The sequence below is a fragment of the Phacochoerus africanus genome, chromosome 14 (genome assembly GCF_016906955.1).
Source record: "Phacochoerus africanus isolate WHEZ1 chromosome 14, ROS_Pafr_v1, whole genome shotgun sequence".
Taxonomy (NCBI): domain Eukaryota; kingdom Metazoa; phylum Chordata; class Mammalia; order Artiodactyla; family Suidae; genus Phacochoerus; species Phacochoerus africanus.
The window spans coordinates 6,732,791-6,748,890 of NC_062557.1; the positions used below are offsets into that span (position 1 = coordinate 6,732,791).

At 57.2% G+C, this 16,100-nt stretch overlaps 2 protein-coding genes across 2 annotated transcripts; one reads left to right on the plus strand and one right to left on the minus strand.

Annotated features, from left to right (window-relative positions):
* Positions 1-2,190: 2,190 nt before the first annotated feature.
* Positions 2,191-5,693, minus strand: GPR142 (G protein-coupled receptor 142). Its single transcript, XM_047758607.1, is given in 4 exon segments — positions 2,191-3,062; positions 4,320-4,478; positions 5,599-5,650; positions 5,652-5,693. Coding segments are annotated over 4 exon segments (1,125 nt in total).
* A 4,731-nt stretch (positions 5,694-10,424) lies between these two features.
* On the plus strand, positions 10,425-15,938 carry BTBD17 (BTB domain containing 17). Its single transcript, XM_047758606.1, has 3 exons — positions 10,425-10,518; positions 12,645-12,921; positions 14,278-15,938. The coding sequence occupies exons 1-3, from the start codon at positions 10,434-10,436 to the stop codon at positions 15,350-15,352; spliced, it is 1,437 nt and encodes a 478-aa protein (XP_047614562.1). The 5' UTR covers positions 10,425-10,433; the 3' UTR covers positions 15,353-15,938.
* Positions 15,939-16,100: the final 162 nt, after the last annotated feature.

Sequence of the window (16,100 nt, forward strand, 5' to 3'; positions counted from 1 at the left end):
GGTGGAGGAAGGCACAGCGGGGCACCCAGGAGGGAGTCCAGGCAGTTAGGGCTCAAAGGACCTGAACTCCTTATTCGATGTGCTAAATTACATGGAGATATACTTGTTGGAGAAAAGGGGAGGGGGGAGAAACAGTCAAATAAGACAAAATTATAATAGTTTAGTCATCACACAAAGTCAAGGACCTTTCATTCCGCCTCAAGGGCTATAGATAAAATCGTAACCAAATCTTTTTCTAAACTTTTATTTATTTATTTATTTTTGGTCTGTTTTAGGGCCATACCCGTGGCACATGTTGAAGTTCCCAGACCAGGGGTGGAATTGGAGTTGTAGCTGCTGGCCTACATCACAGCCACAGCAACGCCAGATCCAAGCCACATCTGTGACCTACACCACAGCTCACGGCAACCCTGGATCCTTAACCCACTGAGGGAGGCCAGGGATTGAACCCACGTCCTCGTGGATGCTAGTTGGGTTTGTTACCACTGCTCCATGACTGGAACTCCTCTGACCCAGATCTTTTACAGATACTGAACCACACACACACACACACACACACACACACACACACACACGCGCGCGCACACACACACGCACGTGCAAACACACGCCCGCCTTGTGGAAGAAGTTAACAGAATGCGGCCACAAGCACATAAACTCCAGAGCAGTTGGAACCAGATGGTGGATGATGTTGCTGGTGGCCTCACCACAGACCAATCAGAAGAGCGTCCATGAGCTGATCACGCACCCGGCAACCCTCCCCCTCACACTATCTTTGAAGATCTTTTCCTAAAAGCCGTGGGGGAGTTCTGGCCTTTTGAGCTGTAGCTGCCTGGACTCGGGACCAGAAGTGTCCCAGAATCCAGGATTTTTCAGAATAGAGGGAGGCAGTGTGTGGCCCAGGCACTGTATCAGCTGCAGAGTCTAGCAGGGTGTGCGGCAGCAGGGGAGAGTTACGCCTGCTGGGAGCCTGCACCAGAACCTTCGTAGCAGGATACCACCAAGCCCCATGTGATCTTGCATCCATTCTGGTCCAGCTTTGTTGCTAAATGTGTTTGTGGTAAACTCAGGAAAAATGTTTTGGTTTTCAGGGCTTTCTGGAGTTTAGAATTGTGGATCGAGGATTGGAGACCCGCCTTTTTCTCCTTCTGGGTGTGACTGAAAGTCCCTTCCTGCCAGCCGTTGGGGTGGAGGGGGAGTAGAGAGGAAAGGGCGGAAAGCCAAGTGCACTTATTTCGCACCAACTGTGTGCCTGACCCGCATCTGGCTCTTTCGCTTCTGTGATCCCATTAAGGGCTTGGGTGCTGGTGGGGGCCCGCCTGGACCATTCAGGGGAAAGGTCAGCTCAGTCTGATCTAAAAGCAGAAAGCAGACTGCTAATGTGTTTACCCAATGCCTGGAGCAGGTGGGAGGTTCATCTGCTAATCTCTCCCAGCTGCCTCTAGGGCTGGCATCACCGAAAAGAGAGAGGCCGGGAGGGGCTGAGCAGAGCCCCTCAGGGTCTCAGATCAGCTGAGCCACCTCCCTTCTGCCCCTTGGTGGAGAAAGAGACTTCTTCTCCAAGTGGAGGAGGCTCAGGCGGCGCGGGACCAAGGCCTCCCTTCCAAGCCTCCTGGCCCCTGAGCTAAGAGGGAACCTCCTTTCTTTGTCCTGCTCCTTGGCAACCATGAAAACTGCAGCCCCAGGGCTGTTTTGGGCCCTTGAACCCATTCTATCTTCTGGGCAGAAAGTTAAATGAAATCAATCCAGACCTCAGGCAGGGGTTGTGTTGCCCCAGCCCTGGGACAACACACCTGCTTAAGATCACCCCCTTTCCCAGGTGGCCCCCTCCCTGCATTGGATTCCCCCAGACCAGGAAAGGCCTGGAATCCTGAAGGTATCTTCTTTTCCTCTGGCATTGCCACTAGAAGTTGATCACAAGAGAAGTGATCGACTCAGAGAATGAAAGGTGGGCTCTAGGCTGGAAACAATATACATCTTTCCATCCATCCATCCATCTATTCATCCATCCATCCATCCATTCAGTCATTCATTCACTCAACCATCATTCATTTAGCTTCCTGGGGAGCCACTCCTGAAGGAAGGAGCCCCCTACCCCACCACACATTGCAAAGTAGGGTGTTGATAAGGTTTGTGGGCGCAACCACAAAGACCCAAGCACATCTGGTGTGAGCTCCCTGAATGCCCCCCCTACAATTCTGCCCCTCTGGGGAGTCCTGGAGCCTTTAGCACAGGTTCTGCCACCATACCCACAGATCGTGACCCCAGGCCACAGGGCAAGTGGGTGTCATGGATGACCTCTCGGACAGTGGCCCGGAAAGTCTTGCTGACAAAGCAGTAGAGGCCGAAATTAACCGCTGTGTTGAGCATGGCCGCCATGTTGGCCACATCCAAGGCCAGGTGGACCCTCCAGTCCCGGGAGACGGGGGCCACGTACAGGTGGTAGAGCATGACAAAGATCCGGGGTGCCCAAAGGAGTGTGAAGAGCGTGGTGACGCCCAGGAGGATGGCTGTGCTCTTGCCCACCCGGGGCGGCAGCCCTCTCTGGCTCCTCCTCCGGAGCCGGCAGATGATGGCCGAGTTGGCGACCAGGAAAACGCCACAAGGGATGAAATAGACAATGAGGCAGTGAGCCCACTTGAGGACCTTGTCCATTGTGCTGGGAGGGTCCGCGTCCCTCCACACATCCAGCCACCAGTAGAAGGGGATGCCGGTCAGCAGGGCAGCACCAAGGACAGCGGCAATGGCCCGGCGAGTCCGGCCAGGGGATGAGGTGGCCCGATGGTGCAGGGGGTGGCACAGGGCACTGTACCGGTCGACCGTGAGCAGGACAGCGATCCAGACTGAGGCATGGTTGGCCGCAAACTCCAGGATGTTTGCCGTGCGCACCACGGCCCGGGGCACCTCCCGGGCCAGCACGGCGCCCTGCAGGAGGAAGCCCACGAACACGATGACCACCTGGGTGACGATATCCGAGGCTGTGAGCGCCAGAAGGTAGCAGTAGGAAGGCTTCCTGGTCCTGGCGGCAAGGCGGGCCAGGGCCGCTGTGGTCAGGAGATTAACTGACAGTAACCGAGGGTGGGGATGGGAGAGGTCAGAGGCATTAGAAGGGCTGCTCAGATTTGCTTCAGCATCATCCCGCCCCACCTGCTGGTTCTGGCTTCTCTTTTCCTCTTTCCAGATCTTTCTTACTTTCCTCCTTCTTTCCTTCCTTTCTTTTTTTTTTCCCCCTGCCGTACCTGCAGCATGTGGAAGTTCCCAGACCAGGGATCGAACCCACACCCCAGCAATGACCCGAGCCACAGCAGTGACAATGTCCGATTTTTTCTTTTTTTTTTTTCTAGGGCCACACCCACAGCATATGGAGGTTCCCAGGCTAGGGGTCCAATCGGGGCTATAGCGTCCAGCCTACACCACAGCCACAGCAACGCCAGATCCTTAACCCACTGAGCGAGGCCAGGGATTGAACCCACAACCTCATGGTTCCTAGTCAGATTTATTTCTGCTGCACCACTACGCTGGATTCTTAAGCCGCTGAACAACCAGGGAGCTCCCTCCAGATCCTTCTTACAACTCACTGGGTCAGGAAGGTTAACAGACCAGTCCTGCCCTGTCCAGCCACACAGTGCCAGCCTCTTGCCTTACACACAGGCTTCCCTGGTGACAGGCAGGGACAGGCAATTGCCCAATCCTACCCGTCCTTGCCTGCATCCACACCCCACCCTGACCCCCAGCGCTGCCCTCTGAGTGCAGTGGATGGTACAGGATACTTTCCACAGAGCTGAGGGAGCCCTGCATGCATTTAGTCATCCTAAGAGAGTGCCCCTTCCTCGGGGGCAGAAGCGGGCTGTCTGCTCTGGTAAAACCTTGGGTTTGCTGATTTATTTATTTTGCTTTTTAGGGCCACGCCTTCGGTGCACAGAAGTTCCCAGCCTAGGGGTACCACTGGAGCTACAGCTGCCGGCCTGCACCACAGCCACAGCAACGTGGGATCTGAGCCACACCTGCGACCTACACCACAGCTCATGGTGGATCTTAACCCACGGAGCAGGGCCACGGATCGAACCCGTGTCCTCATGGATACTAGTGGGGTTCATTTCCACTGAGCCACACCTTGGGTTTAACTATTATCACTCTTCCCGGCCTCTCACTTTTACTTCCACTATGCTTTGCTCTCCGATGACTCAGATCACCCCACAAAGGCAAAGGGATCCCTGGGGTCTATGTCCTGGGTCTCAGGGGTCAGCACAGAGGACTGGCACCAATTGAAGGAGGACCCCCATTTCTTGCCAACCCCCAGACCCCAGCTCCCCACTCACCAGGCAGCCCCAGGCCCAGCAGGACGCTGTAGTAGATGACAGGGATGACACCGGCCACACATGGGGACCTCCCTGGGATCTCTGGCCAATGGCCTTCAAACTCCTGGCTCAGCCCACTGCCATTGGCGGTAGGCAGCAGGGTCGCTCGAGGCTGGCCAGCTAGGAAGGGCAGAAGTGGGGGTTAGAGCCTTTGGTCTCTTTCCAGCCTGGCCTGGCAGCAGCCCCCCCCCGCCCCCGACCCTGACCCTGACCCTGAGGCCTTTATTCACCCCTGCTCTGGGCCGGCCCCCTGGTCAGGCCTGGCCAAAGGGTAATTGCTATTGTCAAGTCCCCTCCATCCCAGGCCATGGCTCAGTGGCCTGGCTCCCCCATGAATGGGAGGAAGGACTCGGTGGGCGTTTCTTGTTGTCAGAGCCATTTCTTGATCTCATTGCTCCCCGTGGATCTTAAGGCTGGAAAGCAGATCCCTAAAATGGGCTTCTAGTCACTGGTGGGGGTGGGGGTGGAGGTGGGGCACTTGTGAAATACAGGTTCCTGAGCCTCGCTCCAGGCAGTCTGAGCCAGAGAGTCTGGACTGGGGCTTGAGCAGCTATGGTTTTTAAAGCATCCTGGGTGATTTGAACCACAGGCAGCTGCGTGGCTCTACCAAATGGCAGCCCATTTTAAGGAGAGATGTTAACAGAGTTCCCGTCATGGCTCAGCGGTAATGAGCCCGACTAGTACCCATGAGGACTCAGGTTCGATCCCTGGCCTCACTCAGTGGGTTAAGGATCTGCCGTGATCTGTGGTGTGGGTCGAAGATGCAGCTTGGATTTGGCATTGCTGTGGCTGTGGCTGTGGTGTAGGCCGGCAGCTGCATCTCTGATTCGACCCTAGCCTGGGAACTTCCATATGCGGCAGGTGTGGCCCTAAAAACAAAAACAAACAAAAAACAAAAAAGGAGAGATGTTACTAAGTTCCCCTCCTTTAGATGATAAAGAACTTCCTCCTCTAATGCTCTTGGAGCTGGGACGGCCCTGGTTTTCTGATGGGGAAGCTGAGGCCAGGAGGTAGGGTGACCTGCCTGCCATCACACACAGCTGGCTGGTGGCCAGTCTGGGATAAAGACTAGCCACATGCTCTGGTCCCTGCCCGCCTCAGCCCACGCTTTAGGATTTGGGGTTTCACCTTCCGACTTTGATTTCCCCCAGCAGCTTCAAGCTCCCCGCCCTGGGCTCTAGGTTTCTTACTGGCCCTTCCGCCTTTCTCACCCCTTCCACCCCCGACCTAGAGGCTTTACCTGTGCCTTGTCCCGTAAGCCTCATGCTCCTGGGTCCTGAGTCTTGGGTCACCCTGTGGCTTTTTCTGGGGGTCCCTGCAGCTCCCTCTCAGCATTGCCAGCTCTCCACGATTCTTCCAGCGGCACTGAGCCAGCGGTCAGCGCCTGAGAGGTGGGGTGGTGGGAGGGGGGAGGAGGAGGAAGGAGAGGGTGGGGCTGAGGTGGAGGGAATAAGCCTGTAATGCAGATGCTGCCTGGAGCAAAGGATCGCGCGAGAGGGCACAGGCAGGGAAGGGGAGAGGCTGGGAGGGGGACCCGGGGGAGGAGGTGGCCTCGGGGCTCTGGTGGGGCTGCCTTGGGCTCCAAGGGCACTGGGCTCAGGCTGACAGTCACACCCTGGGGGCGAGGACCTTGGGGACAGAAGGATTTCCAGAGCTGATTCTACTAATTTTAGAGAGTGGGGGAAACCAGTGCCAGGGGAGGAGAGGTGAGGCTGCCATGGGCAGGACCCCCTTCTGGAGAGAGGACTCAGGGGCCAAGTTTGAAGGAGTCAGTCCTGTGGTGGCTGTGGGCTATGGGCCAAGAAGGAGGCTACCCAGGGGACTGCTGGCCTGGAAGCATGGCAGGAAGCCATGTGCAATGCCCGCCAGGACCACCAGGAAAAGCCTCCCAGGCTGCCAGCCATGCTGGGAAGGCAAGACCCAGTGCCCTACCCCCGCAAGCTATTGTTTTCCTGGTGAAACCGACCATCCTTCATGGAAAATCAGTCACTGGCAAATAAACACCACCTAGTGTAGCCAACACTCTGGAGAGGCTGGGATCTGCTTCTGGCCAGTTGCCCCACCCCACGAGGGGAAGAGTGACCAGTGCAGCCCACAGTGGGCGCCCGGGACACTGTGTGGATTTTCTCCAGGGAGAGTTGAGGCCCAGCCTGGTATCACTTGCCCCGCTTGCCCTCTGGGAATGTTGCTGAGTGGGTTTCTGGGCCCCCTCAATTAGATCCCACCTCTGGGGCTAGAGCTCTCTGGACTCGAAATCCCAGCCCCACCTCCACGCCCAGTCGGGGGACTCACAGAGGCCTTGCTGCCCCCTGGTGGCCAGGTCCTGACTCTGCAGGCTTCCGAGAGTCACTGGCTTTAGCCAAGTCACCTGGACAACAGGCAGTACCCACTCAGGTCCCCAGGCAGAGTGTCCGGGACTCCAGCCCCAGAGAGGGCAAGGAATTCCCCAACCTGCCACCACCCTGCAGCAGGAGACTGTGGGTGAGCAAGGGGCCGCTTACAGCCTGATGTGAATCTCTGCCAACATTTCCCGAGGACCTCCCCTGTCCTCCATGTGCCACCCTACTGGCAGCCCTGCAGGCTCAATCTAGTTACCTCCGTTTCACACAAGAGGGAATCGAGGCTCAGAGAAGTCCAGCAACTAGGCTAAAGCCACAGAGCTAGTAAGTGGGGGTTGGAATCCAAACTCAGGTTTGTCCCTCCCCTAGAGCAGGTGGCTGGTCACTGCCTCCCACCATCTCCTGCCGAAGAGCAGGTGCTCAGCCCGCCAGAGGCCACTGTGAGCTCAGGCTTTATAGAGGAGGGGGAGTGGGTCAGGCACCCAGCACTCCAGCTGGCGGAAGAGTGTGATGCCGAGGCAGAACAGTGGGTGTGGCACCGGGGGATAGCCTGGTTTCAGGGACAGCTTACAATACTGAGTCAGTGACTTCAGGGAACAATTCCTTCCTGCTATATATATATATTTTTTCTTTTTAGGGCCACACCCACGGCATATGGAGGTTTCCAGGCTAGGGGTCAAATTGGACCCCTAGGTGTAGGCCGGCAGCTACATCTCCAATTGGAGCTCTAACCTGGGAACCTTCATATACCATGGGTGCAGCACGAAAAAGACAAAATATATATATATGAATAACAAGTTAGAACTAGTAAGGGGCGGGACTTCTTAGAGATGGGGAGTTGGGGGGAACCCTCCTGAGTCTTCTTGGTAACCTGGAGCCTCCCTGATCTCTGCACACTTGAAATGCCACTCATCTAATTCTAGAAGGTAGATCTTAGCCTGAGGGTGTACATAACACCATAACACTCACCAGAATGCTTAGAACATACAGGTGCCCTGGCTCATAGGTGGGGCGTGGGAGTTTCTGGTGCAGGTGGGTGACACATCTAGAGACAGATGCAGAGCCGCAGAGCCTCTGGAGACTGGAGGTGTTTTTTGTTTTGTTTTGTTTTTTTGGCTGTGACTGTGACATGCAAAATTTCCAGAGCCAAGGTTCAGACATGAGCCACAGCCCAAGCCTCTGCAGTGACAGCGCTGGATCCTTAACCTGCTGAGCCACAGGAGAACTCCAAGTCTAGAGTTAAGAAGTGTGTTTAGGTGGCCTAGCATTTAAGGGTTCAGCATTGTCACTGCTATAGCCCAGGTTCGATCCCTGGCCCAGGAACTTCTGCATACAACAGGTGTGGCCAAAAAAGACCAAAACCATTTTCCACACTAAGGAAACTCAAAATTAGCAAGAAAATCAAGAGGTAAGTAAATACTACAAAAAAAAAAGATATTAAAAAAAGTATGTTGGAGTTCCCACCGTGGCTCAGTGGTAACAAACCTGACTAGTATCCATGAGGATGGGGGTTCGATTCCTTGCCTGGCTCAATGGTGCTGCCGTGAGTGACGGTGTAAGTCACAGACTTGGCTCAGATCTGGCCTTGCTGTGGCTGTGGCGTAGGTCGTTAGCTGTAGCTCTGATTCAGTCCCTAGCCTGGAAACTTGCATATACCTCAGGTTTGGCCCTAAAAAGACCAAAAAAAAAAAAAAAAAAAGAGCCACGTTTACTGAAAGACCATTTTCTGAGTGGTGGGTTCTCTTATCATCTTTTTATCATCAATGACATTCCTATTGAAAAGCATTGTGCGCAGAAGCCAGGCTGCACTCAGAGGCCTGGACTCCCAGTCACGCTGAGGCTCTGTCTTGCTGGGCTGGGCCAGGGAGGTACTGCAGCCCATGGGAAGGGCAGGCAGGCAGCCAGTAGGCAAGGGGTGGTGGATCTGGATGAGGGGAGCCAGGCGTGAAGGTCAGGGCAGCCGGGAGGGGTTTCCGCTGGGCTGGACAGCTGCATCTCTGCCAACATGGACGAGGCAGGTGCCAGACCCAATTCCGGCTCTCTCCCCCGCCCCAGAGAGGGGGTGGAGCTGTTGCGTCTCTCTGTGCCAGCCAGGGGCAGAAATCAATGCATCGAGCTGGTCTCTGGGATCCAGAGAACAAGGGACAGCAGGCTGCGACCTGTCCCCAGTGAAGGACCAGGCCTCAGGGAGAACCTCTGAGCTGGATCTCTCGGGAGAGGCCCCTCCCCCACACTTCAATTCAGCAATTTCAAAGGACTCCCTCCCATGAAGATCTGGGCCAGACCCTACTTGTTCCTGGAAAAGGTGAGGCCTCAATGGTACTGGCCCATCCATATGCATGCCCTGCAGGCTCTAAGCCTCACCCTCCTGATTTTAGAAGAGCACCCCTAGGAGTTCCCTCTGTGGTTCAGCGGAAATGAGCCCGACTAGTATCCATGAGGACATGGGTTTGATCCCTGGCCTCACTCAGTGGGTTAAGGAACTGGCTTCGCCATGAGCTGTGGTGTAGATTGCAGATGCGGCTCGTCTGCAGCTGATTCAACCCCTAGTCTGGGAAGTTCCATATGGCTTGGGTGCAGTGCTAAAAAGAAAAAAAAAAAAAAAAAAGAAGAAGAAGAAAGAAAGAAAGGAAAAAGAGCACACCTCTGCCCCAACCCAGCCAGGACCGCCAGCTAGGTCTCTGCCTCAGTCTCTCCCACTGCGGAGATGGGGTCCTGGTTCTGCTGTGTGTACCCTTGGAACTCTGAGATGGGGAAAACTCTCAGTAGGAAGTTGGTCAGAAGCTGCTAAAGAAGCCTTCCAATGAGGTGAGCCAAGAGACCTGAGACCACTTGGGAAGGTGAATACGAGTGAGTGAAGGAGCATCTCCAGTCCCCCCGCCTGGATTTGCGCTGGATGGGCAGGGGGCTGGGCTGCCTGCCGAGGACCCACCTCCAGCGAGGTGGCCAGCCCTGTTCTGGCCAGGGATGCTCCCCTGCAGGGGTGCACAGGGTAGGGTTCATCTGCTCTATGCCTGGCCCTGCCATCTCAGCCCACCTTGACCGTGGTGGGGGGTGGTGAAGGTCACAGCCCCCATCTCTCTAAAGGCCCATCACCCTCCCCAGAGCATGGCAGGAGCATTGTTCAACAAAGAACAGGGAAATGATACCCGTTACCCCCTGGGCCTCAATTTGAGACACTTACCCTCTTTTCTGGAGGGCTAGCCCACCCCAAAATGGGAGAAGGGGAGGGCAGCCTGAGCCACCGCCCCCCCTCTCCTCTTCCAGGCCCTTCCTTTGCAGTCGGCTCACCACGGGGCTCTGGCCACGATGCTGCCAAGCGTACCCTGTGCCAGTTAGAGACTGCACAGGGCGTTGGGGGAGGGGCTGCGGACCCTCCAGGCTGGTGGCTGCCAGTGGTCCCGAAGCCCTTGGCCTGCCCTTTGGAGAGCCTTAATCTTCCCAGAAGAGGAATGACTAGCTCTGCTGGGTGGTAGGAGATGTGGGGGAGGATGCCGGATCTGTTCCCCTCGGGGGCCCACGGGCAGCACAATAGCCCCTGGGGCTGCCTCTCTCTGGCTTAAGTGGTTGCCCGGGCAACCGCTGGGGCCAGTTTCCACCAATCCAAGGCAGGGGCTGAGTTGGGGGAGGGAAGCCAGCCGAGAAAGGGAGGGTGCCGGCCCCTTGAGCTAGATGGTATATAAGGAGGAGGGATGTGCACGGTCCCCTCCAGTGGGCTTGGGGGCAGGGCGCAAAGATGCTTAGGCTGGGCTACGCCAAGCCTGGATCCTGGGCCAGCTTCTGGGCCATCCTGACTTTGGTGGGCCTGGCCACTCATGCAGGTGAGTGGGCTGTGGGCAGGGAGAGGGGGCAGGACCTTCCAGCTCTAGCTGCACACAGCCAGAAGGGGGCGATGTGCAGCCGACCAGGACCGGCAGAGTCAGCTGGGTGGAGGAGGGCAGCCTGCCTCCGAGGGTTGGAGGGCTGGGCGGGCAGGCAGGCAGGGGGCAGAACGACCAGAAGATTTTTCCACTGTCCATTGTCCTAGGCAGCTGGCCTAGACCGAGCAGAGTGGGATGCTGTGCTGATCCTTCAAAGTGACAGCTTGGGGAGGCGAGGCTGGGAAAGAACCATGGACTCCTGTCACCCCCTTTCTTCCTGCCTCTGTCTCCCTTTCTCTTACACATAGAGGCTCTGCTCTTACATGAGCCTTCTCCTCAATAGTCCCCAGACGTGTGTGTCTGTGTGTGTGTGTGTGAGATATCCATCTGCTGCTGTCAGCTCCTCACACCTTCCCCCGCTTGGAGAAGCTGCTGGCCATTTTCTGTCAATGAATTTGCTGTGACTGAGTGCATGTCCCCATCTGACCCTCACGGGTGTCCCTGGAAACATGACAGCAGGGCCCAGCGCAGTTTGCCTGGAAGCGGGGACGCCAGCCTCAACCCGTAGGTACCTTGAGGGTCCCACTCCAGGACCAGCTACCCCTCTGTGCTTTCTCTGGTCTTCCAAGGCCAGTGTAGACGTCTAACTCACAGAAACAGACCCAGGAGGGCAGCTGGCCCTGGAAACAGCTTCTCCTCCAGGCCGCCGCCTCCCCTCACGATCCGCCCCTTCCCTCCCACTCATTGCCTGGCCCCCAACCCTTTCTCCCTTCCCAGCAGGCCAAGCCCATCCTCTTCAAGAGCCTTTTTTTTTTTTTGGTCTTTTTGCCTTTTGAGGGCCGCTCCTACGGCATATGAAGGTTCCCAGGCTAGGCGTCCCATCAGAACTGTAGCCACCGGCCTACGCCAGAGCCCCAGCAACGCAGGATCCGAGCCGTGTCTGCAACCTACACCACAGCTCATGGCAACGCCGGATCCCCAACCCACTAAGCAAGGCCAGGGATCAAACCCGAAACTTCATGGTTCCTAGTCGGATAGGTTAACCACTGCGCCACAACGGGAACTCCTCTTCAAGAGCCTTTGCAGGGCTGGTTCCTGGACTCCGGCTGGCTCCTCATCACTTTCTTGGGGAGCCTGTCTCTGAGTCCTGCGCCTAAAGGTGCTGCCACTCCACTACCATCACCTCCCTCCTTTGTCACAATCTAAAGCTAGAGCGCTTATTTTAACTAGTGTACTCATCGTCTGTCTAATAAGCTAATTTGGGGGGGGGTGTTTTTTTTTTTTTTTTTGCCATTTCTAGGGCCGCTCCTACGGCATATGGAGGTTCCCAGGCTAGGGGTCCCATCAGAGCTGTAGCCACCGGCCTATGCCAGAGCCACAGCAACACAGGATCTGAGCCGCATCTGCAACCTACACTACAGCTCATGGCAACGCCATATCTTTAACCCACTGATCAAGGCCAGGGATTGAACCCCCAACCTCATGGTTCCTAGTCGGACTCATTAACCACTGAGCCACGACAGGAACTCCCAACTAATTTGTGCTTTTATGAGTGTAAGGAGCGGGCTTGTTTTGGTCACTGTGCTATACTGAGCTCCCTGGAGTGTCTGGCTTGTAGTAAAGGCTCAATAGCCATTTGTTAGCAAATGCACTGCTTCAGGCAGCTCTTGGCCTGTGTACGTGGACACTTCTTCACGACATGAGAGGGGTGGGGACTGAGAGGTTCCTCCAGGCTCGGCTGGGGGTCTGGCATCATGAAGACCAGCTCTGGACATTTTATCCCATGCTAGAGCATGACTTCTCCCTGCCAGGAAACTGTCCCCCTCCCCTGACTTCCAAGGGCATCCTCTCAGGGTCTGCTCAGGGTCAGGTTCACAGGCTTCCCTACCCAGGATGTGCTTGTGCCCACACACATGCATCCACACCCTTCAGGGGCACAAACAGGTAAGCACACAGCCTTCCCAGGCCCACCCACTCTCTGCCCACATCCAATCACACGCATCTCCAGCTGGACCCTCTGCATCCCCAGAATGCTGCCTGGGGCCCGGGCGCTGTCTCAGACTGTGCTGTGTTCCTTCCTGCTCCAGCCCACAAAGCTGATGTCGGCGGGGAGTCAACAGGCACCTCCATCAACCACTCCCAGATGCTGCTCCAACGCCTGCAGGAGCTGCTGCGGCAGGGCAATGCCAGCGACGTGGTCCTGCGGGTGCAGGTGGCAGGCACCGACGAGGTCCGAGTCTTCCATGCCCACCGCTTGCTCCTGGGGCTGCACAGTGAGCTGTTCCGGGAGCTGTTGAGTAACCAGAGCGAGGTGGTGCTGCAGGAGCCCAGGGACTGTGCTGCTGTCTTTGACAAGTTCATCAGGTGGGGAAGGATCCCTTCATCCCTTTTCCAGCCTCTGGCTTCTCTACTCACAGGGTGAGGGAAGTCCTGGCTCCTAGCAAATATCAATGGCCATTCCCTGGACGGCGTTAGGATGACAGTGCAACCACCTCCTTCTTAGTGCAGCATGATTCCCTGTTCCTGCCCGGACGCTCTGTGTCACTTGATGTCAATTACCAAATGCTCCCACAGCTGCTTACAAACCTGGCATTGAGGGCTTTTAAAAACTAGATTCCTGGCCTCACCCTGGATCCTGGGCTTCAGGTCTAGGGTTGGAAGAAGCTGTCCTTTCTGATTTTAATATCTCCATGCGGTTTTGATGTCTAGCCAGGTTTTGAACCACAGGGCTAGGGAATTGAAAAAGCTTACGCAGCTCTCTCTCTCTTTAAAAAAATTTTTTTTAGGGCTGCACCCGTGGCATATGGAAGTCCTCAGGCTAGGTGTCAAATCAGAGCTTCAGCTGCTGGCCTACGCCACAGCCGCAGCAACTCCAGATCCGAGCTTTATCTGCGATCTGTGCTGCAGCTTGCAGCAATGCCGGATCCTTAACCCAGAGAGGCCAGGGATCAGATCTGCATCCTCATGGATACTAGCTGGGAACTCCTAGCTAGCTCTCTTCCCCACCTCCTGCTTCTCGCTAGCATGTTGCCCTGGGGCACCATTTACACTCTAGTCTGAGCAAGTGACCCTGATTAATGGCTTAGACAAGATGGCTGCAGAATTCCTGTCACTGCTTCCAACTTCCAGGCAACAGGAAAAGGGGTAACACGGAAGGGCAAAAGGGTCTTTTGCACCCCAGTCTGCTCTATGTATCCAGTCTGCTCTAGGTATCCAGCCTTTCTTCAATCCCACTCTGCCTTTGCCAACATCTCATTGGCTAGATCTTAGTCACATGACCATATCCTCCAAGGAAGCCTGGGAAACTCCTTTTATTCCCAGAGGCAAATAGCGCAGTTAAATGGCTTTCACACACTCACAGCAAGTAGCTGGCAGCATATGAATCCAAGCCCGGATTGTAAATCCCACAATGGTAGGAGCCACTCTGTCTTGTTCCAGCACAGAGTTTGCCACCTAGCCGGTGCTCAATAAATGCACGCTATTTCCATATCCCCAGGAGAAATGGAAAGAGGCATGAGACAGGATGGGCTTGGGCGGGTCCTTGAGAGGAAAAGGGAGGAAGACTCAGGGCTTATTGCTCTGTCGACACCCTTGACCACGGAGCTCTTTACCCAAAGCTCGGTGCTCTCCGGACTCAGAGAGCGGCTCTGAGGGGGTCTGGGGTGTGCGTGGTGGGGCGGGCTCGCCGTGATCGCTCCCGTTTCTGTGCCTCTCCCGCAGGTACCTCTACTGCGGCGAACTGACCATGCTGCTGGTGCAGGCCATTCCGCTGCACAGGCTGGCCACCAAGTACGGTGTGGCCTCCCTGCAGCGCGGCGTGGCCGACTACATGCGCGCACACCTGGCGGGCGGCGTGGGCCCGGCGGTGGGCTGGTACCACTACGCGGTGAGCACCGGGGACGAGGCCCTGCGCCAGAGCTGCCTGCAGTTCCTGGCCTGGAACTTGTCGGCCGTGGCCGGGAGCGCCGAGTGGGGGGCCGTGAGCCCGGAATTGCTGGCTCAGCTGCTGCCGCGTTCGGACCTGGTGCTGCAGGACGAGCTGGAGCTGTTCCACGCGCTGGAGGCGTGGCTGGGCCGCGCGCGGCCGCCGCCCGCCGTGGCCGAGCGGGCGCTGCGCTCCATCCGCTACCCCATGATCCCGCCGGCCCAGCTGTTCCAGCTGCAGGCGCGCTCGGCCGCCCTGGCGCGACACGGCCCGGCGGTGGCCGACCTCCTGCTGCAGGCCTACCAGTTCCACGCTGCCTCGCCGCTGCACTACGCCAAGTTCTTCGACGTCAACGGCAGCGCCTTTCTGCCCCGCAACTACCTCGCGCCCGCCTGGGGCGCCCCGTGGGTCATCAACAACCCGGCCCGCGACGACCGCAGCACCAGCTTCCAGACCCAGCTGGGCCCGAGCGGCCACGACTCTGGCCGCCGGGTCACGTGGAACGTGCTCTTCTCTCCGCGCTGGCTGCCCGTCAGCCTGCGGCCCGTCTACGCGGACGCCGCGGGCACTGCGCTGCCCCTGGCGCGCCCAGAGGACGGCCGGCCGCGGCTCGTGGTCACACCCGCCAGTAGCGGCGGCGACGCGGCGGGCGTGAGCTTCCAGAAGACGGTGCTGGTGGGGGCGCGCCAGCACGGCCGCCTGCTGGTGCGCCACGCGTACAGCTTCCACCAGAGCAGCGAGGAGGCCGGCGACTTCCTGGCGCACGCCGACCTGCAGCGGCGCAACTCGGAGTACCTGGTGGAGAACGCCCTGCACCTCCACCTCATCGTCAAGCCCGTCTACCACACCCTCATCCGGACCCCCAAGTAGCCAAGCCGGGCCAGCGCGGGGAGCTCGGTGCCCCTTGACACCTCTGGATCAGGAAATCAAGGCCCAGCAGAGACGGACCAGAGGGACTGGCGGTGGCATGGCCAGTGGAGGTGCCTACCCTTGCCCCCTGGGTGGCCAGGCGCAGGCGGCCTTGGAGCTGGGTGGAATCCACGCGAGGGGTGGTAGACCAGATGCCTGGTTTCAGGAGCCGATTTCAGGCTGACTTGAGGGTAACGCTCTTGGTAGAATAAACTGATGCTCAAAGAGGCGAGGGGATGATGAAACCACCCAGTTACTGGGTCCAAACAGTCCAAGGGGGGTCCCATAGGTCAGGGGTTTCCCATCTTTTGTTAGCTTTTCCTGAGACCCCCTTCCTCCCCGCCCCGCCTCCAAGCACAGGGAACACAGCAGGTAAGAGCCTCCAGATGGTCAGGGCACTAGGTACCCCTGCGGGAGCTTTCTCACCTGGAAGCTGAGGGACTTAGCAGAACCATTTCTGAGTCCTGACTTCCTGGGGGCAACACCTCATTTGAATTGTGGACCACAGCAAGTCTCTGACCTTTCCTGGGAGGGGGCCTGGGCAGGTGTGAAGGCTGCTGGGATGGGGCATGAATGGGCCTGATAGCCCCGCCCTTCCTGGGGAGGGGCCTCAGGATCTACAGAAAAACCACTTTCCCCAGGAGGTGGTAGGTTGGTGCTATACTATCCCCCGGGTGGGGGGAGGGTGTGGGGGAGGGGAGGGGGGGAA